The sequence below is a fragment of the Caretta caretta genome, chromosome 10 (genome assembly GCF_965140235.1).
Source record: "Caretta caretta isolate rCarCar2 chromosome 10, rCarCar1.hap1, whole genome shotgun sequence".
Lineage (NCBI taxonomy): Eukaryota > Metazoa > Chordata > Testudines > Cheloniidae > Caretta > Caretta caretta.
The window spans coordinates 78,259,491-78,279,645 of record NC_134215.1 but is presented as its reverse complement, the minus strand read 5'-3'; the positions used below and the strand labels follow the sequence as shown (position 1 = coordinate 78,279,645).

At 41.2% G+C, this 20,155-nt stretch overlaps 1 protein-coding gene across 4 annotated transcripts in view; it reads right to left on the bottom strand.

The window, feature by feature from the left end:
- Positions 1-3,550: 3,550 nt before the first annotated feature.
- PDCD7 (programmed cell death 7) overlaps positions 3,551-20,155 on the bottom strand; it is a 32,036-nt gene continuing 15,431 nt past the window's right edge. The window contains exons 4-8 of one of the 4 annotated variants that reach the window (XM_048866281.2): positions 19,441-19,595; positions 16,826-17,656; positions 14,498-14,707; positions 9,352-9,453; positions 3,551-7,993 (exon numbers count right to left, since the gene is read on the bottom strand). In XM_048866281.2, coding sequence (XP_048722238.1) covers positions 7,844-7,993; positions 9,352-9,453; positions 14,498-14,707; positions 16,826-17,656; positions 19,441-19,595 — 1,448 coding nt within the window. In that variant the 3' untranslated portion in view covers positions 3,551-7,843. Of the gene's footprint in view, positions 7,994-8,761; positions 9,454-14,497; positions 14,708-16,825; positions 17,657-19,440; positions 19,596-20,155 lie in introns of those variants that run through there. The other 3 variants (XM_048866280.2, XM_048866284.2, XM_048866283.2) reach the window with 3 other exon arrangements.

Sequence of the window (20,155 nt, the reverse complement as noted above, 5' to 3'; positions counted from 1 at the left end):
GGGAGTTCATTATCGAGCATTTGTTCATTATTGTTCATTATTATCACTTCTTAATGGGTGGGGCCCCTCACAGCTGCTGCCTCTTTCCCTCCTGATAAAGTCGTATCAGCACAAGCAGTCCCGTGGAAGCCAAGAGATCTCTGTGTAAGCAGTGACATTCACCCCTCTGCAGCAGCACAAGGCCTGTAGACCACTTTAGCCACACTTAACTGTACTTCAAAGGCTTAAGTGTTGCATGGGCCTTAACTCACCATTAGGTCATGTCATTTGGATGTCTGCCCAGAGTGAAATGCCAGATCAAACCAAGTTCAATACTACTGATGAGTTTGCACTTGCCGGTTGTGACTTTACCAAATTAAGAAACACAAAAATAGCCATCTCACCTCCGCTTGGCAGAAAAGTTTCCACCTCATGATTTAGCTTAGAGTTCTGCTCATTGAAACAAGATCTACACCAAAGGTGTGAACATTTCCTGCTAGTATTGTCTTAAAGTCATGCACAACACGACAAGGAACTTTCCAGCCCTCAGCTATGCACTTTCAGGATGAACATTTCAAACAACAAAGAGTTACACGGTCAGTCACAAGCATGACTTTTGAAATGGGGATGCACAAATATTGCAGGTGGCAAGAGAATCTCTAGAGTATGATTTTTACTACTTCTATTAGAGGCCCCAGTCAGGATTGAGGCCTCATTGCACAATGCACAGAACGAGTCTGCAGCAGTATCTGTTTGCAGCTGTTACCCTACCTCCTCAGAATGTTAGCATAGTTCTGCACAGGAATGCAAGGGAACTGTGAAATCCAAACATTTCCCTGGTCCAAACAGATCAGATCAGACACGTTCTGGGCAAATTTTAAAAGCCTGTTTGTTCAGTTCAAGACAAAGATGCCCAAAACACTTCATTTACTGCCTCTATCCAAATACTCAATGTAGCTCCATTCCAACTGTGTCATGTTTTGGCCTGGAAGCAAAATGGTAAGGCTGCAATATGAATGCTTTGGTAAAGAAGTTTATAATGGAAATGCCAGTGAAGCCAATAATTATATAGCTAGGCACTATTTCTATAGAGAGACAAGGTAGGTGAAGTACTATATATCTTTTATTGGGCCAACTTCTGCTGGTAGAAGGTATACGCATACAAGGTTCACAGAGCTTTTCTTCAGAACTGGGGAAGGTACCAGAGCATCTAAGCTAAATATAAGATGGGACACATTGTTAAGTGTAAAGGCTTCACCCATGCTATAGGAGACCATGTAAAATGAAGTGGGCAGTTAAGGGTTAGCAGGCAGTGGGGAATGTTACAAAATGTTGTAATGAGCCATAAAATCAGTATCTCTGTTGAGTCCCTAGTTTTTAGTGTTTAGCACAGTTATGACTTTAAGTTCCCAGGCCTGCCTTTTGAAATTGTTATGCAGATTTCCTTTGAGGATGGGGACTGAGAGGTCAGATAAGGAGTGATCGCTTTGTGAAAAGTGTTCGCCCACAGGTGAGAGGGTGGGTTTGTCTTGTATAATTTTTCTGTCAGTTCATTCGGGAGGTTAGTGGTTGTCTGGTATCACCCACATAGTTGGTGTTGGGGCATCTGTTGCACTGGGTGAGGTTCACCACATGCTATGATAGGCATGTGTAGGACCCATGAATCTTGAAAGGTCTGTTGTGGAGGGGGGATATTGGTGATCATTACAGAGGTGTTATGTCTGCAGATTTTGCATGTATTGTTATGGCAGGATCTGGTGCCACTTTGAGCTGGTGTATCTGTGGGGAGCTTGCTTTTGATGTTGAGCTTGGCTAAATTAGGGGGTTGTTTGAAGGCCAGAAGAAGGGGTTCAGGAAACATTTCTTTCAGGATGTAATCCCCATCAAACATGGGTTGTAGTTGTTTGATGATACCCCATGTACGTTCCAGTGTGGAGTAGTAAGTGACAACTAGGGGCATGTGGCCAGGGAGGTTTCTTTTTCCTGTATGGAAGCAGGTTCTCCCTTGGCATTTGGGTGGCCCATTCCACAACGTGATCTACATCTCTCCTGGAGTGTCCTGGTTTAGCGAAGGTGGTTTTAAATGTGCTTAGGTATGTCCCCTAGACTTTCTCTTTGGAGCAAATTCTGTGGTATCGGTGTGCCTGGCTGCAGTTAACAGATTTCTTGGGATGTCTGTGGTGGTTGCGGGATCTGTGAAGGTAAATGTGGTGATCCATGGGTTTCTTGTTTATAGTCATTTGTAGGGTTCCATTGTTTAAGCTGATCATGGTGTCTAGGAAGTTGATGCAGGTGTGGGAGTGTTCTAGAGAGAGTTGGATGGATAGGTGGTGGTTATTGAAGGCGTGGTGGAAATCTATGAGGAAGTTTAGGTTGTCTGTCCACAGGATGACAATATCATCAATGTAACTCAGTCGATCATGGTGCATTTTCCGGAAAGTTTTCCTCAAGGTGGCCCATGAAGAGGTTGGCAAATTGGGGAGCCATCCTCATACTCCTGACCCATGGCTTAGACAAAGTGTTTGTTGTGAAATGTGAAGTTGTGGGTGAGGATGAAATGGATGAATTTGGCGATGTGTTTGGGGTGGATTTCTGAGCATTGTATTTGAGACAGTCAGTGATGCTGCTGTGGTGAGGGATGTTGGTGTATAGGGAGGTGACATCCATGGTAGCAAGGATAGGGGAAGATTGTTAATGTTGCAGTGTTTCTGGAGGAAGTCGGTAGTACCTTGGAAGAAGCTGGCCCTTAGTGTGATGAATGGTTAGAAGATGGTTTATATGAGTCCTGTCCCTCAGTAAGAGTGCAGTGGCCAACTATGACTGGTTTGCTGGGGTTCCCTTATTTATACGTCTTGGGAAGCATGTAGAAGGTCCCTGGGGTGAGTTCACGGGGGAAGAAGTTGCAGAAATTGTCTTGGAAATGTTTTGGGGAAGGATTTGATGGTATCTTTAAATTTCTGTGTAAATTGTTTTATGGGGTCTTTGAGTTCTTTATGGTAGGGGGTGTCAGAGAGTTGTCCCTTGGCCTCATAGATGTAGTCATCATGATTAAGGACTACGTTGCCACCCCTTTTGTGTGCTGGTTTGATCGCTATCTAGTGGCTGGATTTCAGGGGCTCTATAGCAATCCTTCAAAAGGCAAGTGTAGGAACTTTAATTCATAGCTCTGCTAAACACTAAAAGCCAGGGACTCAGAGATGTTGATTTTATGGCTCATTACAACAATTTGTAACACACCCCACTGCCTGCTGATGCTTAACTGGCTGCTTCATTTTAAGTAGTAGAAATTATGCAATCACAAGGCCTTTAGTCTCAGGTCAAGGCATTTTTAATTTGTCAGTCCCTGCATGTCTCTCTCAGATGTCCTGAAAATAGCTGGTTGCTCTGAAAATGAGCCAACCCTTCTCTAGAGAGGGAGTAAAGTATCTGCATTGAAGATATTCATATCCACTTGTGAATTCGCAGAGGACATTCAATTTAGTAAACACTTTGTTGACATGATTTTATCTTTGGACTCCCATCATCCTTCCTCTCATTGGTTCAGTTGCTTTCAATTCAAATAATAAACAGCTTTGATTTTTATATTTTTGCTTTTTTATTTTGAAATGAGATGTTACTTAGTACAAGGATGCTAAAGATCGGTAGAAAGCCCTTTTGATATGAGACCATGTATGACAAAGATAGAAAGCAGAGTGCTCCTCCAGTCATTCTGCTCCATTAACCTTTTTATAATTGCACGCATTATTTGACAACGTTACGAGCGAGAAGCAAGCTGTACCTCTGTTTGCATTTAAACCTCCAGTAGAGAACTAAACTGTTACAACTGGAAACCTGCCACTATTACTTGCAAACGGGCTAGTATAAACTCAGCGAAGGCAAAGTTATGTCCTATCTTAGCTGAAGTCAGTTAACACTTAACACAGTTGTCTCCTAAACTAACAGCAGCACATATAGGTCATTATGTTTTAAAATCACCTTAAGCTGAGTAATCCGCGTAACCCCCTTTTTAGAGTAATTAAAATAACTATTACAGGCTTATGTAACTCATCCAGGATAGTTTAATACAGCAGGCTTTTTCCATTCCTTATAAGTATAGCCTCAAAGAGGCCAAGCAAGACAACTTCTAGCCCCCGTGGACACCTTTTCTTCCCTTCATTTGTTTTTGTCCACAGCTTTTAGATTTCCTGAAATACACATGACTAAAATACAGAGTGTCCTAGAGTTGTAACATTTAGAGAAGAAACCTGTGTTGGGATTCAGTGTGCAAGACGTGATGTCGCAAGGCAAGAATACATTGATTAACTTAACTTGTCCACAAAGCTAAAGTGAAAGTAACACTCAACAAAGTAAAACTGATGAGTCAGCTACCCATTGCCTCTATAAGCCACCTGAACATAGAACGGCCAGCTTTGGAGGGCTGAAAGGAGAATCGTTCAAAAAAGAACAGGTGGGGAAAAATCAGCTATACAAAGCCAAAAAAAAAAATCTCAACACAAACTTTCAAACACAGACCATTAGGCACAGTCACCCCTTCTACCATAAGTGGGCACAAAACCATCCGCAAATTTTATTTCCTACCCAAAAGATACTGCAGTCAGAATGTTTTGTAGTCATTGGAGAGGAACACACAATGGTTATCTATTCCTTTACATCTTAATTATGTGTACTTCTCTGAATACAAAGTTAGATTTTAAACTGTTTCTTTAATCATATGTTAACATTTTGCAAGACTTTTTTTTCCTAAAGTGACATCATCTTGGCAACAATAAATGGGATGAAAAATTCTGTCTGTAGAATGGACTTGCCTTTTAAGGACTGTGTTCAAAAATAAATGTTTGTGTAACTAAGTGAAAAACTTCTGCAAGGAAGTGAAGAAAGGAAAAGTATGTATGTGACGGATACGGCTGCAGAATTCCTGTCACACACAGAACTAACTTACTGGCCAAATTAATTTTTTTTTAAAGCATGTGTTCTGATTTGGAGACCAAGTGTTAATATGCAGATTTAGAGTTACTCACTGAAGTAGTCCCTTTGATCTCACTGGGACTACTCACATGAGTAAAGGTTTCAGAATTGTCCCTGTTTGTTTCAGTGCTTTGTACTTACAACATATATCGGTAGCTTGAGCATCTCTCCAGTAGGACAGCCATATTGCTCTCTGCAGTTATATACCAAGGGAAGGCATAAAAAGCCTAGGAATCAAAGTGATTCCCTTCTAGTCTGTGATGAACTGCGGGTTCTGTCTGTACCACTTCTGAGTGATGGATGACTTTATGACATTACTGTGTCATGGGAAGCCTACTTGTACGTGGCTCCACCATGAACGAGCAGGGTTGTGTCATAGTTTCTGCTGGCCAGAGACCACGGTGAGTGAGCTGCAATCATCTATTCAAAACAGAACACCTAGGGACAACGGGTTTGTTTCCTCTAGCTGGGAGAAGACACTTCCTCCGGTTGTCTGAAGGGAGTAGGGTGGAAGTAATGGAAAGTTACCAGGAGAACAAAAAAAGTAGGTGACCCTAGTGGGAGTCTAAAGAGACTCACTGGAGGAGACTGGGCGAGAGAAACATTTTTCCCCAGATGAAGGTGAGGAAGTCTGCTGCAGGGGCAAGGTAGGCATGGGGGTGGAGGACATTGCCTGCCTGAGGGAAGACAGATGATTCCCAAAGACCCCAAGGGAAGCTTAGGCCCATGAGGGACACTGTATTTAGGAGGGTTTGTATGATCTGTACTCTCCTGTGGGCTTTATCCGTTAAGAGCATAGCAATGTTTGACTGGGCAACGTGTGTGTTGACTGCATCACAACTACTGCGAGCCCTTGAGAGAATTAACCTGTAACCTAGAAGCTTTGCACCTTTTGGGGGGACTTTGGGAGAGGCAAAAAGAAAAGGAGGACTTGTGGCACCTTAGAGACTAACAAATTTATTTGAGCATAAGCTTCCGTGAGCTACAGCTCACTCCATCGGATGCATGATGAGGCATGTGTTTAAGTACCAGGAAATCTGGAGGGTCAGTGCTGTGCCCAGAGGGGTTAGGTGAATGGTCAGCAGGTTCCAACCCTTGGAGAGGGTGCCAGATAGAAGGTCTGTGCATAGAGATTGTGCCTAGGGACCTTGAGATTGGGGCAGGGGATGAGCTCCGTTCAGGCTCTAGAAGCTTGAAATACCTCAGGGAGCCAGAGGACAAAGGCTTAAATTCCCCTCACAGCAACCCTAGCATGTGGCCAGGCAGGGGAACTCATTAGGATCTGTGACGCAGGCATAGACGAGACAATCAAGACTTCCTGAGAAGTGTACCTGGTCCATGGCATGCTATAACAAGAGAGAGTCTTTGCCCCAAAGAGTCTACAGTCTATTTAAAACAGACAAAGAGTGGGAAAAGTTTACCTCCATTTCATAATTGGAATTAAGAGATTGTACAAGGTCCAACAGGAAGCCTGTAGCCGAGCTGGGAATTGAACTCAGGTCCCCTTGTTCCGGTCTAGGGCCTTAACATGAGATCACCCTCTCTTTCAAGAGCCGGTGTTCCAGCCCTGCTGTGACACCTCAGGAGGGTGGTAGGATATCAAGCAGTAACAGAGGGGCATTTTCTAAACAACGATATTTAAAACTATAAATGGGAACATGGGGGAGAAATGTAAGGACAGATTGTTTAACTCAGCTGAAATAGATTGCACTATGAAAGCTTTTGGAAGGACACAATGGAAAACGGTAAATATTCTGCAGCTAATTAAGGACTGTCCCTGCTAAGTTGTGCCAGTTGGCATTTTCATAGGAAAAGACACAATAAACATATTTAAGAAAAAAAAAGAAAATATCCCTTGCTCACAAGCAATTACATCTATGACTAATTCAAAGGAAAATCAAATGCTTGAGTTCATCTATGTGACAACATTATCCCTGTAATGTTGCAAAGGGCAGAGAGACATCCAAGAAGGTGATTTGGATCAGTTACATTCTTTGTATGTCAGTTACACCAGAAAAAAAGCCTACATCCAAATTTTCCAGATCTCAAAGACTGTGCAAAACTTGATTATTTGAGCCACCACTTCCCACCTTCTGGAATTGTGCTGCTTCTCCGCACTTTCTTCAATTGGACACAGAGCAGAATCTTTCCTTCAGTTCTCTTCCAAATTTCATGAAAATTCCTGTTCATGCAGGGCATACGTCTTGCATAAGCCATTTTTCATCTTACTCGATAAACATGATATATTAGTTATCAACAAAATTACAACAGAAGCCTTTGTTCTTCTCTTACACTCAGTTAAATATTGTATTCATTTTACCTTTATCCTTTTAAATGGGAAGCCAATGTTATTAGGCTGAAATCTAGAATTTGGTTACACACTTCAGACAGGAGGACTCATCTCAAGAAAACAGGAACTAATTTTCTGGGGAAATGTCCTGCTTTTATAAAAAAAAAAAAAAAACAGAAACCTTTTCTGTTGGCTTGTGTTGTGTAAAGTTCACATCTGGCTATATTTGCTGGTATTGTACTGAGGAGGCCATGTTTTGCAAAGCCTTGTAAGCCATGTCCCGGTTTTTGCAGAATTTAAGCCACATGGGGGCTTGGATCCAATTCCATTTTATCCAAAACAGTGAGATAAGATAGTCAAGGTGCGCATGTGGAAAGTGGGGGTACGGAGAAAAGTTTCTGATATAAAGCCACTGCTATGGTACAGTGACAAAGCCACTTGTAATAGATGTTCACAGAAAGTGAGGCGAGAATGAGATGCAACTTTAATGGCTTATTTCTGAGGGGCTATAGTCATGTCTTTCACTAAATTAACAGCCTGCATCTAGAATGAAACTGACACACATGGGTCTATGGTGGTGGTCAGTCTAGAGATGAAAAGATGTCACTGTTACCAGAGATTTGATCCCTGTGTTCGTGTCATCAGCTCTTCTAGTGCCTTATCTCTATGATTCTCACAAAGCAGAAGAACCTCTTTGATTTCAGCTTGCTGGAAACCCATATCCTTAAATTGCACTAAAAGATGCAGGAATTCAGCTGCCTGGGGGGGGGAAAAGGAACAAGAAGGAAGTTATTTTATCATTATCGATTCAAGGAGAATTCATTGTAAGGTTTCAGCAGAAGCAGCAGTATGTGAAAGGATGCAATCGATCTGTATGATCTAGCAGGATTAATTACATTTAAAGAACAATGTTGAAATCAATGGCACAGAATGTGGATGGTAAAGCCCTGATTCTGAATGCTGCTCCTTACAGGTGAATTCCTGTGCTTAGGCAGGGCCCCAGGGAAGTCAATGAGGCTCCATATACTTGCAGGGGCTGCCCATGCAGAACTGGGAACAGAACAATTTGAAAACCCTGGGCCAAATTCACCACAGATAAAAGTGGACACCTGTCCACTGATTTAATGGAGTGACACCTGCCGGCACCAGTGGTAAATCTGGTCCCATCTCTCTAAAAGAGAGAAAATGTCCTTTTTCAGGACACACGCCATGGATGGAACTGACAAAGAGGCTAGCTTTTAACGGCAGGTAACAACTATTGTTTCTTTATTTCAATGCTGTTTGTGATAAAACAGTCACTCACTTCATCAATTCCAAAAGGGGGTCAGTCTGGTTCTAAAGTGGCCCCTATCCAACAGAACGGTGAAATACTCCCAGTTTGGGGGGAAATTATGACTATTATCAAGTAACGAAATAGAATTTCAGTCTATATTAGGAAATAATTACATGAAAAAGATACATCAAATCAGAAAAATATACTAAGCACAAGCTGGTATTTATTTCCCCCCCCCGCCCCATACCCTTCATTCTTGCACCAGATCTTTACTGGCCTCAGTATTTTCCACAGCCTCTCATCTGCAACTAAATCAGCAGAAGTGAAAGGTACAATCCTGCATGTTGTGAAATTCGGGGTTCTGCCAGACAGTCCAGACCCGAAGGTAGGTAGTGTTTCTCCTCTTCCGTGCCAGCTTTTCACACTGTTAGGGGCACCTCCCAACACCCTTGGCCAAAAGTGACTTCACACACAGTCACGGTGCCATGGCTCGGCCGTCTGGGGAAAGGAAGGCACAGAGTGGAGAGCCTGCATAGGGGCCTTGGCAACTCATTGTGGAACTAGTAGGTAGATGGGCCACAGGGGAGGCTGGTGCCCAGGCAGTATAGAATTCATCAGTGCAGGGGCTATAGAACCATAGTGTTTCCACTGCAAGGGGCGGGGGCAGTAATGGAGCCATTCACAAATACTCTGCACTCCCTATGTGAGGCAGAGCTGGATTCCTCAACAGCTCGGTGTAGCCCACAAGGAAAGGGGTTCTGGAGGTCGTGCTGGGGGTTTGATTCAGTCCCACCTCTAATACAAGGCCTAAGCAACATGACTCTTTGCTCTGAAGGCACCTAACCTTCTTCTCCGAGTACTGGAACATTTCCATGGCTTCTTCCACCTGCCCCTCTTCATAGCCCTGTTTCAGCAACCTGTCGCAGGCACTAAGGTAACTGAGAAACTACAACAGAGAGACAACAACAAAGAAACTGAGTTAATATAACCTCAGGGAGAGAGGGTGAGCAGCAATCAAAATCGATTGCCTGTATATGAAATCTTTGATTGAAGGAGTCTGCCTGCCCACCACTCCAAAGCCCTGCAATATGGAGGCTCTGTCTTGGAGGTTGTTCTTATGATTGAGGTGTCACCAGAGCTCCTCGAGGGGATGAGGATCTTATTACCCAGAGCCAGATGTACAGGAAGGAACAAATTGTTCCATCGTGGTGGAAAATCCCTAAAGGCCTCGAGTGCAGCTTTCCTGGTTGAGAGGCTGGGTCCCCTGCTTCATAAAATTCTGGCCATTGACTTCAGTAGGGCCAGGATTTCAGCCCTGGTGTTGTATGAGGCTTATTTATGCACACATTCCCTCAGGGTGGGCCAGATCTTCAGCTGGTGCAAATCAGGGTAGCCTGAGTAAGCTACACTGATTTATATCAACTAAGGATTTGGCCCTTTACTTTAAAAAAAAAAAGTGTAAAATTGGATGTTTTTCTTAATCAGGCCTAAATTCTTAGGTGCCCAATGGTGCTAACGCTGGACTGTTCAGATTGAATTTGGGATTGGAGAATAGACTAGGATTGTAACAAGAAAAGCATGGAATATAAGTAATTTGCGCATTGTACCATTATCCCACAAGCTGGCAAAAACTGTATATTACAGCCACACTTCAGGAAACTAGGTCTTTTGTCTTTCAGTCTCCATTAAGGTCAGCTGTATTTTTGCACCAGTTGTTAGTAGAGGGAGGATCACAAATTTAAAAAAAGAGATGGGAAAGAGTCAACACAAACTTGTTCCATTCAGTTCATTGCCTAATGTTTTGTTCCTACGAGTTTTCAGTGACTCAGGCAGCAGGACTTTCATCACTTCCCTGGAGAAGATAATCATCTAAGATCTTCCCATTCTCTGGGTGTGGGAAATATGAACAAATGGAGAGACTTCCCCTCCCCCGGGGAATCCAGAAATCTGAACTCTACTTGATGTGGGGGGAAAAAAGTATTTTAAAGTTTGTTTTTTTTAAAGACTGTACCATTAAAGAGCTAGGTGGTGCTGAATTCTAACCTGCCATGCTCACAGCGTCACTCCTGATGTTCAAAACTTCAACCCTCTAAGGGCTTGCTCCAGAATTCTGAGCAGAATATGCCCCTCAACCCAATGGAGGCCTGTTAGCTGTCATTACTGAAAGCAAACAGTTATTTTTGGCTTTCCTCATTGTTCTTGGAGTGCTGACAGCACAATTCCCAGTGGTATCTTATAAATACCACATAAGCCATTCACTGCCCAAAAACTTATGTGACAAACAATAAATGAAATATACAACGGTAAAAATAGCCAGGGCCAAATTCACCACTTGATGTAAGCGGGTGCAAGTCCATAGACTTCACTTGAAGTTGTGTCTGTTGATGCCAGAGGAGAATTTGACTTATAATCTACAAAGTCTTTACTAGTAAAAGAAAACAAGTGGCCCTCCGCCAGACTAACAGCATCAAAGCCAGTAGAAGGATTCACTAAAAGATCATAAAACTTGCTAAATGTCCAAAAAAAAAAAAAAAAAGCTTTCTAAAGCTAAGAAAAAAATTTGGCCGAATACTCATTTCTCCCGCAGTGCGGTAATGAGGGGATTAACAAGAACAACCTAAATTCACTTGCTATTATCAAATCAAATATTACAGCCTCTATTTGCTTGCCATTTACGTGAATAACTTGCTGTTTTTATTTGTCTCATGACCTTCCTTCTTAAAAAGCCAGTTCTGTTGACAATATTTCTTTGACCATTAACAGGGACATTGGCTTACAATGTTCACTGCAGAAGCAAACAATTCAGAGAATCTGACATTTTGTGTAAGCACGGTGTGGAACTTGTGCAAAACAGGATGATTTCAGCATTATAAAAAAACATCAGTAAGACTAAACAAAAACAGGTTTCTAAATATTGTGACCTATCAACCTTCATGGTACAGTATAGACTAATCTTTTGCCTGTGGAGGTGGAGAAAGAATGTAGCTAGCTTATCCTGGAGGAATGTATTTAGGAACAACAAGTTTTGCATTTGGTTTTCAAGAATATTAATGCACCCACAAAACATTAGACAGGCATGTTCTCCAAAACTAAAACTAAACACATACACAGTTTTAATGCTTGCATCTATCCTAAGCTGTTCTCTCTGGGTTTTTTCCTGTGTCTTATAATAAGGTTGAGGATGGTTATAAACACCAGGTAGCCTCAGTGCGAGCGTCTTATATCAAAGAAAACTTCTCAACAGAGTTTTTATTCTGGCATTATAATCTATGGAACATACAAAGGTACAAACCAATTTTGAAGTTCTTCAGTACACTTGTAGCTTGGTAATTCATCTGTCCCCCTGCCCCCCCTTCATTATGTTACCTGTCATGCTATGCAGAACAATATTTGTTTTTTCATATCAGAGAAAAGCAATGCAATGACTCAAACAAGTTAACAAGCCCATAGCTTACACATTCACTTGAATGTATTCTCAAGATTTCCATTACAAGTTTGTTTGACCTTCACAAAAAAGGCCTTTCTCTCCTAGGCCACCAATTTCTGATGGTTCCACAGGCGGCTGCTTAAAACAGGATGCACTGTACACTGGTTTTAAGTGTCTTGCCAGCCAAATCAGAGAGCAGCCTGTAAGTTCCAGCATCACAGCCAGAGATGAAGCACAGGAATGGCATTGACTGCAAGAATAGGTCGAACCAAAATGGAGAAAAGTGATGGCTTCAAAATGAAGGATGGGGGAAAACCATTATTCTTCCCTGGGAGCAAGCTCTGGACCAAGGGTGGGGAAATTCACTGTTAAAAACATCCCTAAAGTATTCTGTGTCACCAGAACAATAAGACAGTCAAATAAGCGGAATGACAGCAAATTTAAAACTGACAGAACTTTTTTACACAATGCATAATCAGCCTGCGGAACTCTCTACTACAACAAAATAGTATAATTGAGGCCAAGAGTTAGAAGAAGTTTTTTTTAAAATGGGCATTTAGGCAGATAATGAGAACAGTTACATTAGAAACAAAAAACATAACAGCAGCCATACTGGGTCAGACCAAAGGTCCATCTAGCCCAGTATCCAACAGTGGCCAATGCCAGGTGCCCCAAAGGGAATGAACAAGGACTATCAAAAAGTTTTGAAGAACTGTTACTTCTGTCAGCCATAAGCCACCCACTAACTGATAGGGGTTAGGAAGAGACTTCCATTGTGGGCAGGTTATTCCACAATTGTCCATCCACTTTGGAATTCTTCCATATCCCTCAGAACCATGTGGTACTGGTGGAGATAGGATACTGGATTATATGGCCCACTGACTCATTATAGCAATCCCTATCCCTGTATGAGCCTTTTAACCATGTTCTTTTGTCAAAATTGGGGTGAATGTTGCCTCTTTAAGGCTAAAGCTTGAAAAATCTTGCTTTGGGAATCAGGGTAGTTTCTGGCAGATTTACTCAACACCATAAAGAATGCAGTGATTTTTGGCTACCATATGATGTTACTGTCAATCACCCTGCCTGTAGTTGTCAGCACCATACTGCAGCCCAACATGACACTAAGGAGCAATGAATAGTCTTCATTTTTCTTTTCTTTTTAATTTTTGGTGGAAAAATTTTTCCAGCAAGGTCTTTAGCCTAATTTGGTCAGACTTACACCGGTAATTTGAGCCTGGAAGTCTTCATAGCTAACCATTATATTTCATCTGGGCTGTGCCCCTACACAACCAGAGGGGAGAGAGGAAATCATGCTGGTGAAAGAGAGAGACCAGTATAGGGAGCAGAAGGATACAACCACATATTTAGCTAAGGGCTGCACTGGTAACTTTGTGAGAACCTGAGTGCCGCAGACAATTTGCATAAAATGGAGCAGATTGCAGCCAACCTCATCTGTAATATGAAGCACTGCCTGCTGGGATGTATAGCCTCTGTGGGCTGTACCCTCCATATTAAAGATGATGGCGGCACCCATGGTCAGGAGCACACTGCATGACTCCATTAACTCCATAGGGCATGTAGGCTGCACTTTGCCCACTTCTCTGTATGTGGCTTGTTTTAAGTCTTTGTGAGTAGAATAAATAACATTCACCAATTTGGATTACAGAAATATTTGCATTAAACAGCAGAATTGGTCTGGGAAGGATGATCTAGTGGATAGAGTGCTAGCCGGTCACTTGGGAGACCTAGTTCCAATTCCCTGCTCTGCCACAAAATTCCTGTGTGACGTTCGGCAAGTCACTCTCTAGGCCTCAGATCCCCATCTGTAAAATGGGATAACAGTACTTTCCCGCCTCATAGGGTTGTGAGGATAAATACATTAAAGATTGGCATGTGCTCAGATATTAGTTAGTGCAGAGAGGCATCCAGTAAGATAACTATAAGTGATATGTATGCATTGGTGACAAATTAGAATATTTCATGACCCGGTATAATGCCAAGGCATTATTTGTACGTATCCAGTGACTAATCACCATTCTGAAACAAATTCTTTAATTCTGGTGAAAAAGCAAGAAATCTTAGTGGGAATTACACACTCCAGTTCTGACTAGATGAGCCACGGCGATAAATCATATTGATCCAATGACTGAGAAAAAAAAATCTGTTAGCAAAAATGTTTCCATACCATGAACACAAGAGATCTTCACTTCAAAATAACACTGTGCTTTAGGTCACCGATGTAGGTTTTTGGTTCTATATAATAAATAGAACACTATAAAATAGTAAAACAGCAACTAGTATTACCTATGGGAATGTGGCTGAACATAATGCAAGCCAATTTTATTACTTAAAAACTGAAGATCTAAGGCAAAAATCCAGAATTACTTCAGTTCTTATTAGGACGTATGATAAACTACTACAGTTTCCCAAAAGCAGAACTGGGCGTCTCTTTTAAGACTTGGCTAGTTACCAGATGATATTGCACTAAGAAGCTTCTTACATGATTGTTCTTTATCAAGTATTTTCCATACCATTTAAGTAAAGCAATACTGGCTCCACTAACCTGACCTAAACTTTGTCTTCCAGTCTTCTGAAGGGCGAGGATTGCTCTGCGTATCGGATAACCCAAGGCTATAACTGGCTCAATAAGGTCACGTTCCTCTTGGCTTAATGCCGAGAGGAGGTCAGCTGTTGAATCTGGATGAGTTCTGTGGGAACTTGGATGTCGCAGAGCCCCAGAAGGGGGTGGAAGACAGGAATAGGGGCTGAGGGACTGAAAAATAAACACAATACTTTATGTTCGCTAATTAAAACACATTCATTTACAAGATACTAGCATTTAGTACTATGTGGAACTATTAAAAGAATACTTTTTCTCCTCTTCTAGAACAACAAGGTAATTGTGGAGGTTCAAAAGCATCATTTTGGCATTTGTCATTTAACATAATTTCATTAGACAGGGCAACCAGAGGAAAATTCCAATAAATGGAACAATTCCCTTCTGGTTCTGTATGAGAGCGTATAAATAAATGATTACAGTTCAGGTTAGCTATCATGCATGTGAATTTGTGTGTTATATATCCTGTTCAAACATATTCTAAAGTTAACTTCAAATGACCTTACTGAGATCAAAATTTATGTTTCCAGGGAAACTCTGAACAGACCGAGATGACAATGTCTGCACACTGGAAATTTGGGAAAACTTTAAGCTGTGCACTCTAAAAATAAAAACAAACAAAAGAACCCAATCTAGTTATTACGTGGGGACAGCTACAACAATTTGTCCACAGGCTCTCCCTTCAAATGAGACTAGACTTAATTAAGTCTAGGCATGGATTCAAATACAGATCAAAGGATGCTGATATGGTAAACTGATCACATCCAGCTTCTAATTCTCAGGGAATCCTGTTCCTAACTCCAATAAGCTCTTTACTTGTCGTTGGTTGGCCAAGCAGGAAATTATTATAATATCAATGAGATGATAGTCAGGTGGCGAAGACTTAAAAAAAGTGACCGTCTAAACACTTGATCTCCTATTTAAGAGTGTGTTGTGTGTATAAAGATATAAAACCATAAGCAAGAGAGAAAGACAAAGCCATCTGAGATCCTAGAAAATGTCTCATGCTGAGAAGTGCTCACCCCGTTTAGGGGCTTACGGAATACAGTATGATGTATGATAGCTGAATAGATTGGGATGATGGATAAGTAATTAAATTTAACAATGGTTTAGTTTACAAGAGTACGCATAGGCATATAACCACCCCATAATTACTCTCTCTAAATCTCATGCAAGTAAATATAACTTGAGGTTGCCTTTCATTTATTTGGTCACTGTACCTGTGGCTTTTAAGTAACAAAAGTCTGACATCTCTCAAGTAGTTATGATAGAATTTGAAAATTTAAGATGACAGAAACTGCAACATTCATTCTGTCATTTTGTGGTACTTACTCTAATGCTGACATGATCAGACATTATAATGTAACTATGGAACTAGTTCATAATTATTTCTTTCCTGTTTAGACTTTTTAAAAGTGAATTTTGTGCAAGTAAGAGGTGCCAGAATTGGCAGCAGTGAAAGCTGAGGTCTTTCTACCAACGAAACAGGGACAAAAGAGACAGTTATAGTGTAATGATCTGATGAAGTGAGCTGTGGCTCACGAAAGCTCATGCTCAAATAAATTGGTTAGTCTCTAAGGTGCCACAAGTACTCCTTTTCTTTTTGCGAATACAGACTAACACGGCTGTTCCTCTGAAACCAGTTATAGTGTAGTACTTCCACCCTGAGCTGCACCTTAGGGGTGAGAAAGTAGTTTAGTCTTCATGTTCATTCAATCCATGGCATCCCTTCTGAAACTGCCAAAAGAGCGAACTGAGGCGGCAGCTGTGTGTGGGATACAACAAGAGATGGTTGCGAAATGTATTTTATTTCCTGCCAAAAATGTCAAAGAAACAAAAATTGTTTACAGTTTCAGGTTTTCATTGAAAACCAAAAAAAATTTCCGTTGTTGAAAACTGTTTTTTCATTGCCAGTTGGCAATAATCAAAATGGTTGTAGTTCTTTGATGAAAATGGAAACCGTCTCACAAAAATGTCACCCAAAAGGCATTTTTTTCATTGAAAAAAATTTTCAGCAAAAAGTTTAGACCAGCTCTGGTGAAAGCCTGTCCCCCAACCACTACTCAACTTTCCTCAATTAATTTTTTCAGTGTTTTCAGCCTCAACATATAACGAAGGCCAAATGCTTATGATTTCCTCAGCTCCTAAGTTTGGGAAATACTGCTATATAGCTTGCATTGTCTTCTTTCTCTCTCACACCACTTTACATGGGGCTGTGTGACTACTATCGGTAGCACTGACAAAGGTACACGGTATCAAAAAGCCATATCTTACCGCAACTGTGGGTTTATGGTTTCTTATTGGAGGTATTGATCTAGCAGCAGAAGCTGTCCTGGGACTACAGCAAGGGGTAGGTGGAGGTGTTGGGGTTAAAGTTCCCATCAAGGATACATCCGAGGCAGGTCCGTATCTAAGATTTCTGCTACTTCGAGAGCGCTGGTAGAGAGAAACCGGTCTTGGAGCCAGTTTCCTTTCAACAGATGCTCTATTTAAAGGATGCACTAAAGCAGCTAACTTCTTTTTGGCTTCTTCCAACTCATTCTTCATATTATTAAATAAAATCATGGATCTTCTCTGCTTGATCAGATTTGCGGTAACTGGCTCATGGCAGCAGTTTTCAGAAGGTGGATCTAACAATACCGGAGAAGTCCTTGGTCTAAATTGGTGAACTCTGGAATGCTGAGGCATGGCGCTTTCAACAAATTTGTTATCCAAAATGTTTTCTTCTTCTTTGTTGCTTTCTTCACCAGTAGTTGAGGAATACTCATCGTCCTCAGAATACTCATTCTCTTCAGAGTACCAGTCCTCACTTTCCGTCTCAGATGGTGCACCTCTGGCTGTGGAAGGGCCATATTTCACATCAGCAGCACTTAGGCTTACACATCTCCGAACAGAGGTTGTGTGTGTCACACCATCCTTTGCTTTCCCATCAGCTCTCTCCTCGTTCTGTGTATTGATGACATAGTTTTCTTTAGGATCAACCAAAAGCAGCCAGCAAGGTGGAGCTGTTGGCACAGCATCAGTAGTAACTCCATACCAAGGAGTTTCTTGCCCAGAAGCAGCCTCAATCCAGTAAAGCACCTTTCTTTCTAATGAGAAATCATGCTGTAAAATAGCAGTAAGCAGAATAATTCAGTATTTAAAAAAAATAACCTGATGTGATGTCAGTTAAAAGACTTTTATGGGTTCAAACCTTCACTCTTACTCACCTGAGTAATGCTTAGAATAGAACTAATTGCAAGATTAAGGGGTGCAGGACTGGACACAATGGGCCACATCCTCTGCTGGTGTAAATCAGCAGAGCTCCATCTCAGGCAAGGGAGTTATGCCAATATCCACAGTCTGCCCCAGTATCTGTAATCCTGAACATAGACCTGTATCCGCCTCTCAGAAATAATTACATCCAACTCAAATAAATTCACACTGGAACTTCGGGTTTTTTTTTTAATCTTTGAGTAATGCTTAGAAACCAAATAGCTTCCAGAGTTGAGCTCACAATCAAAACCTTATGCTTTGTTTTAAGTATTTATCACCTACAGCACTGGGGAAGGGGAAACACAGAACTGTGGACTGAGGGTGTTGGCATAGAAATAGAAGAGGTACTATTTTCATATACTTTGTTTTAAAATGTAAATATATTTGTGATGTAAGTCTAAAGACCTGATTGAACAAATAAATCTTATATCATGCCCTGGAGCTCGCCAGACTAGAACTCTCATGGGCTGTCAGACAAATATATCCCATAGTCAGACCACAAGTTCTGTTATTACCACTTACATACAATTAGGCCCAGTACTTGCTAGAGTTACGACTGGAGATGGACCTGAACCAAATCCCCAGAGCGAAAACACACCAAACTTTGAGGAAAGATTTTTAGATCCAATCTTGCAGCTTTTATCAAATTCAAGTGAAGAATAATATTGTTTTTTTCCAAAGTAAAATATGAAGGTCAGAATTCGAGAGAAGGAGGCAACTGGTATGCCTGTGCAAACACAAACGTGAAAATCAGGAGACTGCACACCCCTCAGTCGTCAATTACCAGTTTTACACATGGTGCATAAGGCACAGATGCAGCAATCTCCTTCAAAAAACTATTCTTAGCATATTGGAGATATTTAAAATAGGGAGCAAAGCAGAGCTGAGCAACAATGAACTAGTGAAGAAGTGCGATGCGGTTTTTAAAACTTTGCAGCTCCTCCAGGCAAGAGTAAACAGCATCAATCTCTGTTACGAAGAGTCCTACATAAGGCAGGCTTGCCAAGAATAAAGTGCAATGACTCCGCCTATTGGTGAGAAATTGTGAAACACCTCTGAAACCAAAGCAGTTCTTTTTACAAAGAGGACTCCAATTAAAACCCAATTAAAACCCTGTCCATCCTATGGTTGAAACTGTGCTAGCAACAACTGTAACCTAGGAAATCTGCCCTAGTGGGTTCTGGAATAACCACCACCAAAATGATAGTGATAAAAAAGTACTACAGCCAGCCAATGGGGAAAATCCACAGTAGTTTCCTATGACGGACAAAACTGTTCTAGCAATCAATGTGTGCATTTAAACGCAATGTTCAACTGTAATGTGAACAGGGTCTAAGTCTGTCAGAATGCACCACACTGCAGCATATGTCCTAGCCAGCGTGGGTAGTTTTGGCTGGCCAAAATTCCCTTTCAGGTCCTGGGGCACAGGCCAAAGCAGGATCTGGGCTTTGCCCTACCAATCTTTGGCCTTGTATGAGACTGCAAAAACAGGTGTCTGTTTAGTCCAGGAAAGAAATATTTCAAGGATTTTTTTTCCTTTTCAGTGGGAAAAAAATACTAAGCTACTCTTAATATCATGGATATTAATATGAGATCAAAATTAACAAAGGCTCTAAGAACAGAGACTAACCTACCAGTGTGCACATTAGGATCTCAGTGCAGTCAGGAATATCAAAGTCGGCTAAACTGATTAAGTTGGTGCCTTCCGCAGAGTCATCTTCAAAGCTCTTGGGCATTTTAAAAGGTACGTCATCCAGACAGCTCATATTTTCTCTTGATATTTTGCAATCTAACAGAAAATGAGTGAATAAAAAGAAGTCTCAGTAAATTTAATGTGAAACAGTAGGGTAATAGCATTTCACATGCCCCATCCTTAAAAAGACATGAAAGGAGAGGCAAAGTAGATATATTTTAATGACTGTGAATAAAAATAATTTAGCTTTTGAACATAGTTTACAGAGAAGTGAAAAGCACTATATGCTGCCGATTCTGGTAAAGTAGAAGAGCAGTGTCCACTATGAATAACACTGAAAATCTTAAGAACTGTATTTGGTGTCAGATACTAGAAATATTTACATAAAGGACTAAACTTTATTATTAGATGAAGGAATTTGCGATGTACACAGAATAGGGGCCAAATCTCAAGGGTTCAGGTTTTGGATGATAGAAACTGTTGCAGAACCCAAATGTGATTCATATTGAATGAACGTGTGAACACAGTTTCTTCACTTCACTCACAGAACTCAGACTGTTGATCTTATGCCCTGTAATTTTGCTGCACATGTGGACATGCCTGACCTATGACCCACATATGGTCAGTGCTCAACTCTACATTAGTGACATACTGTT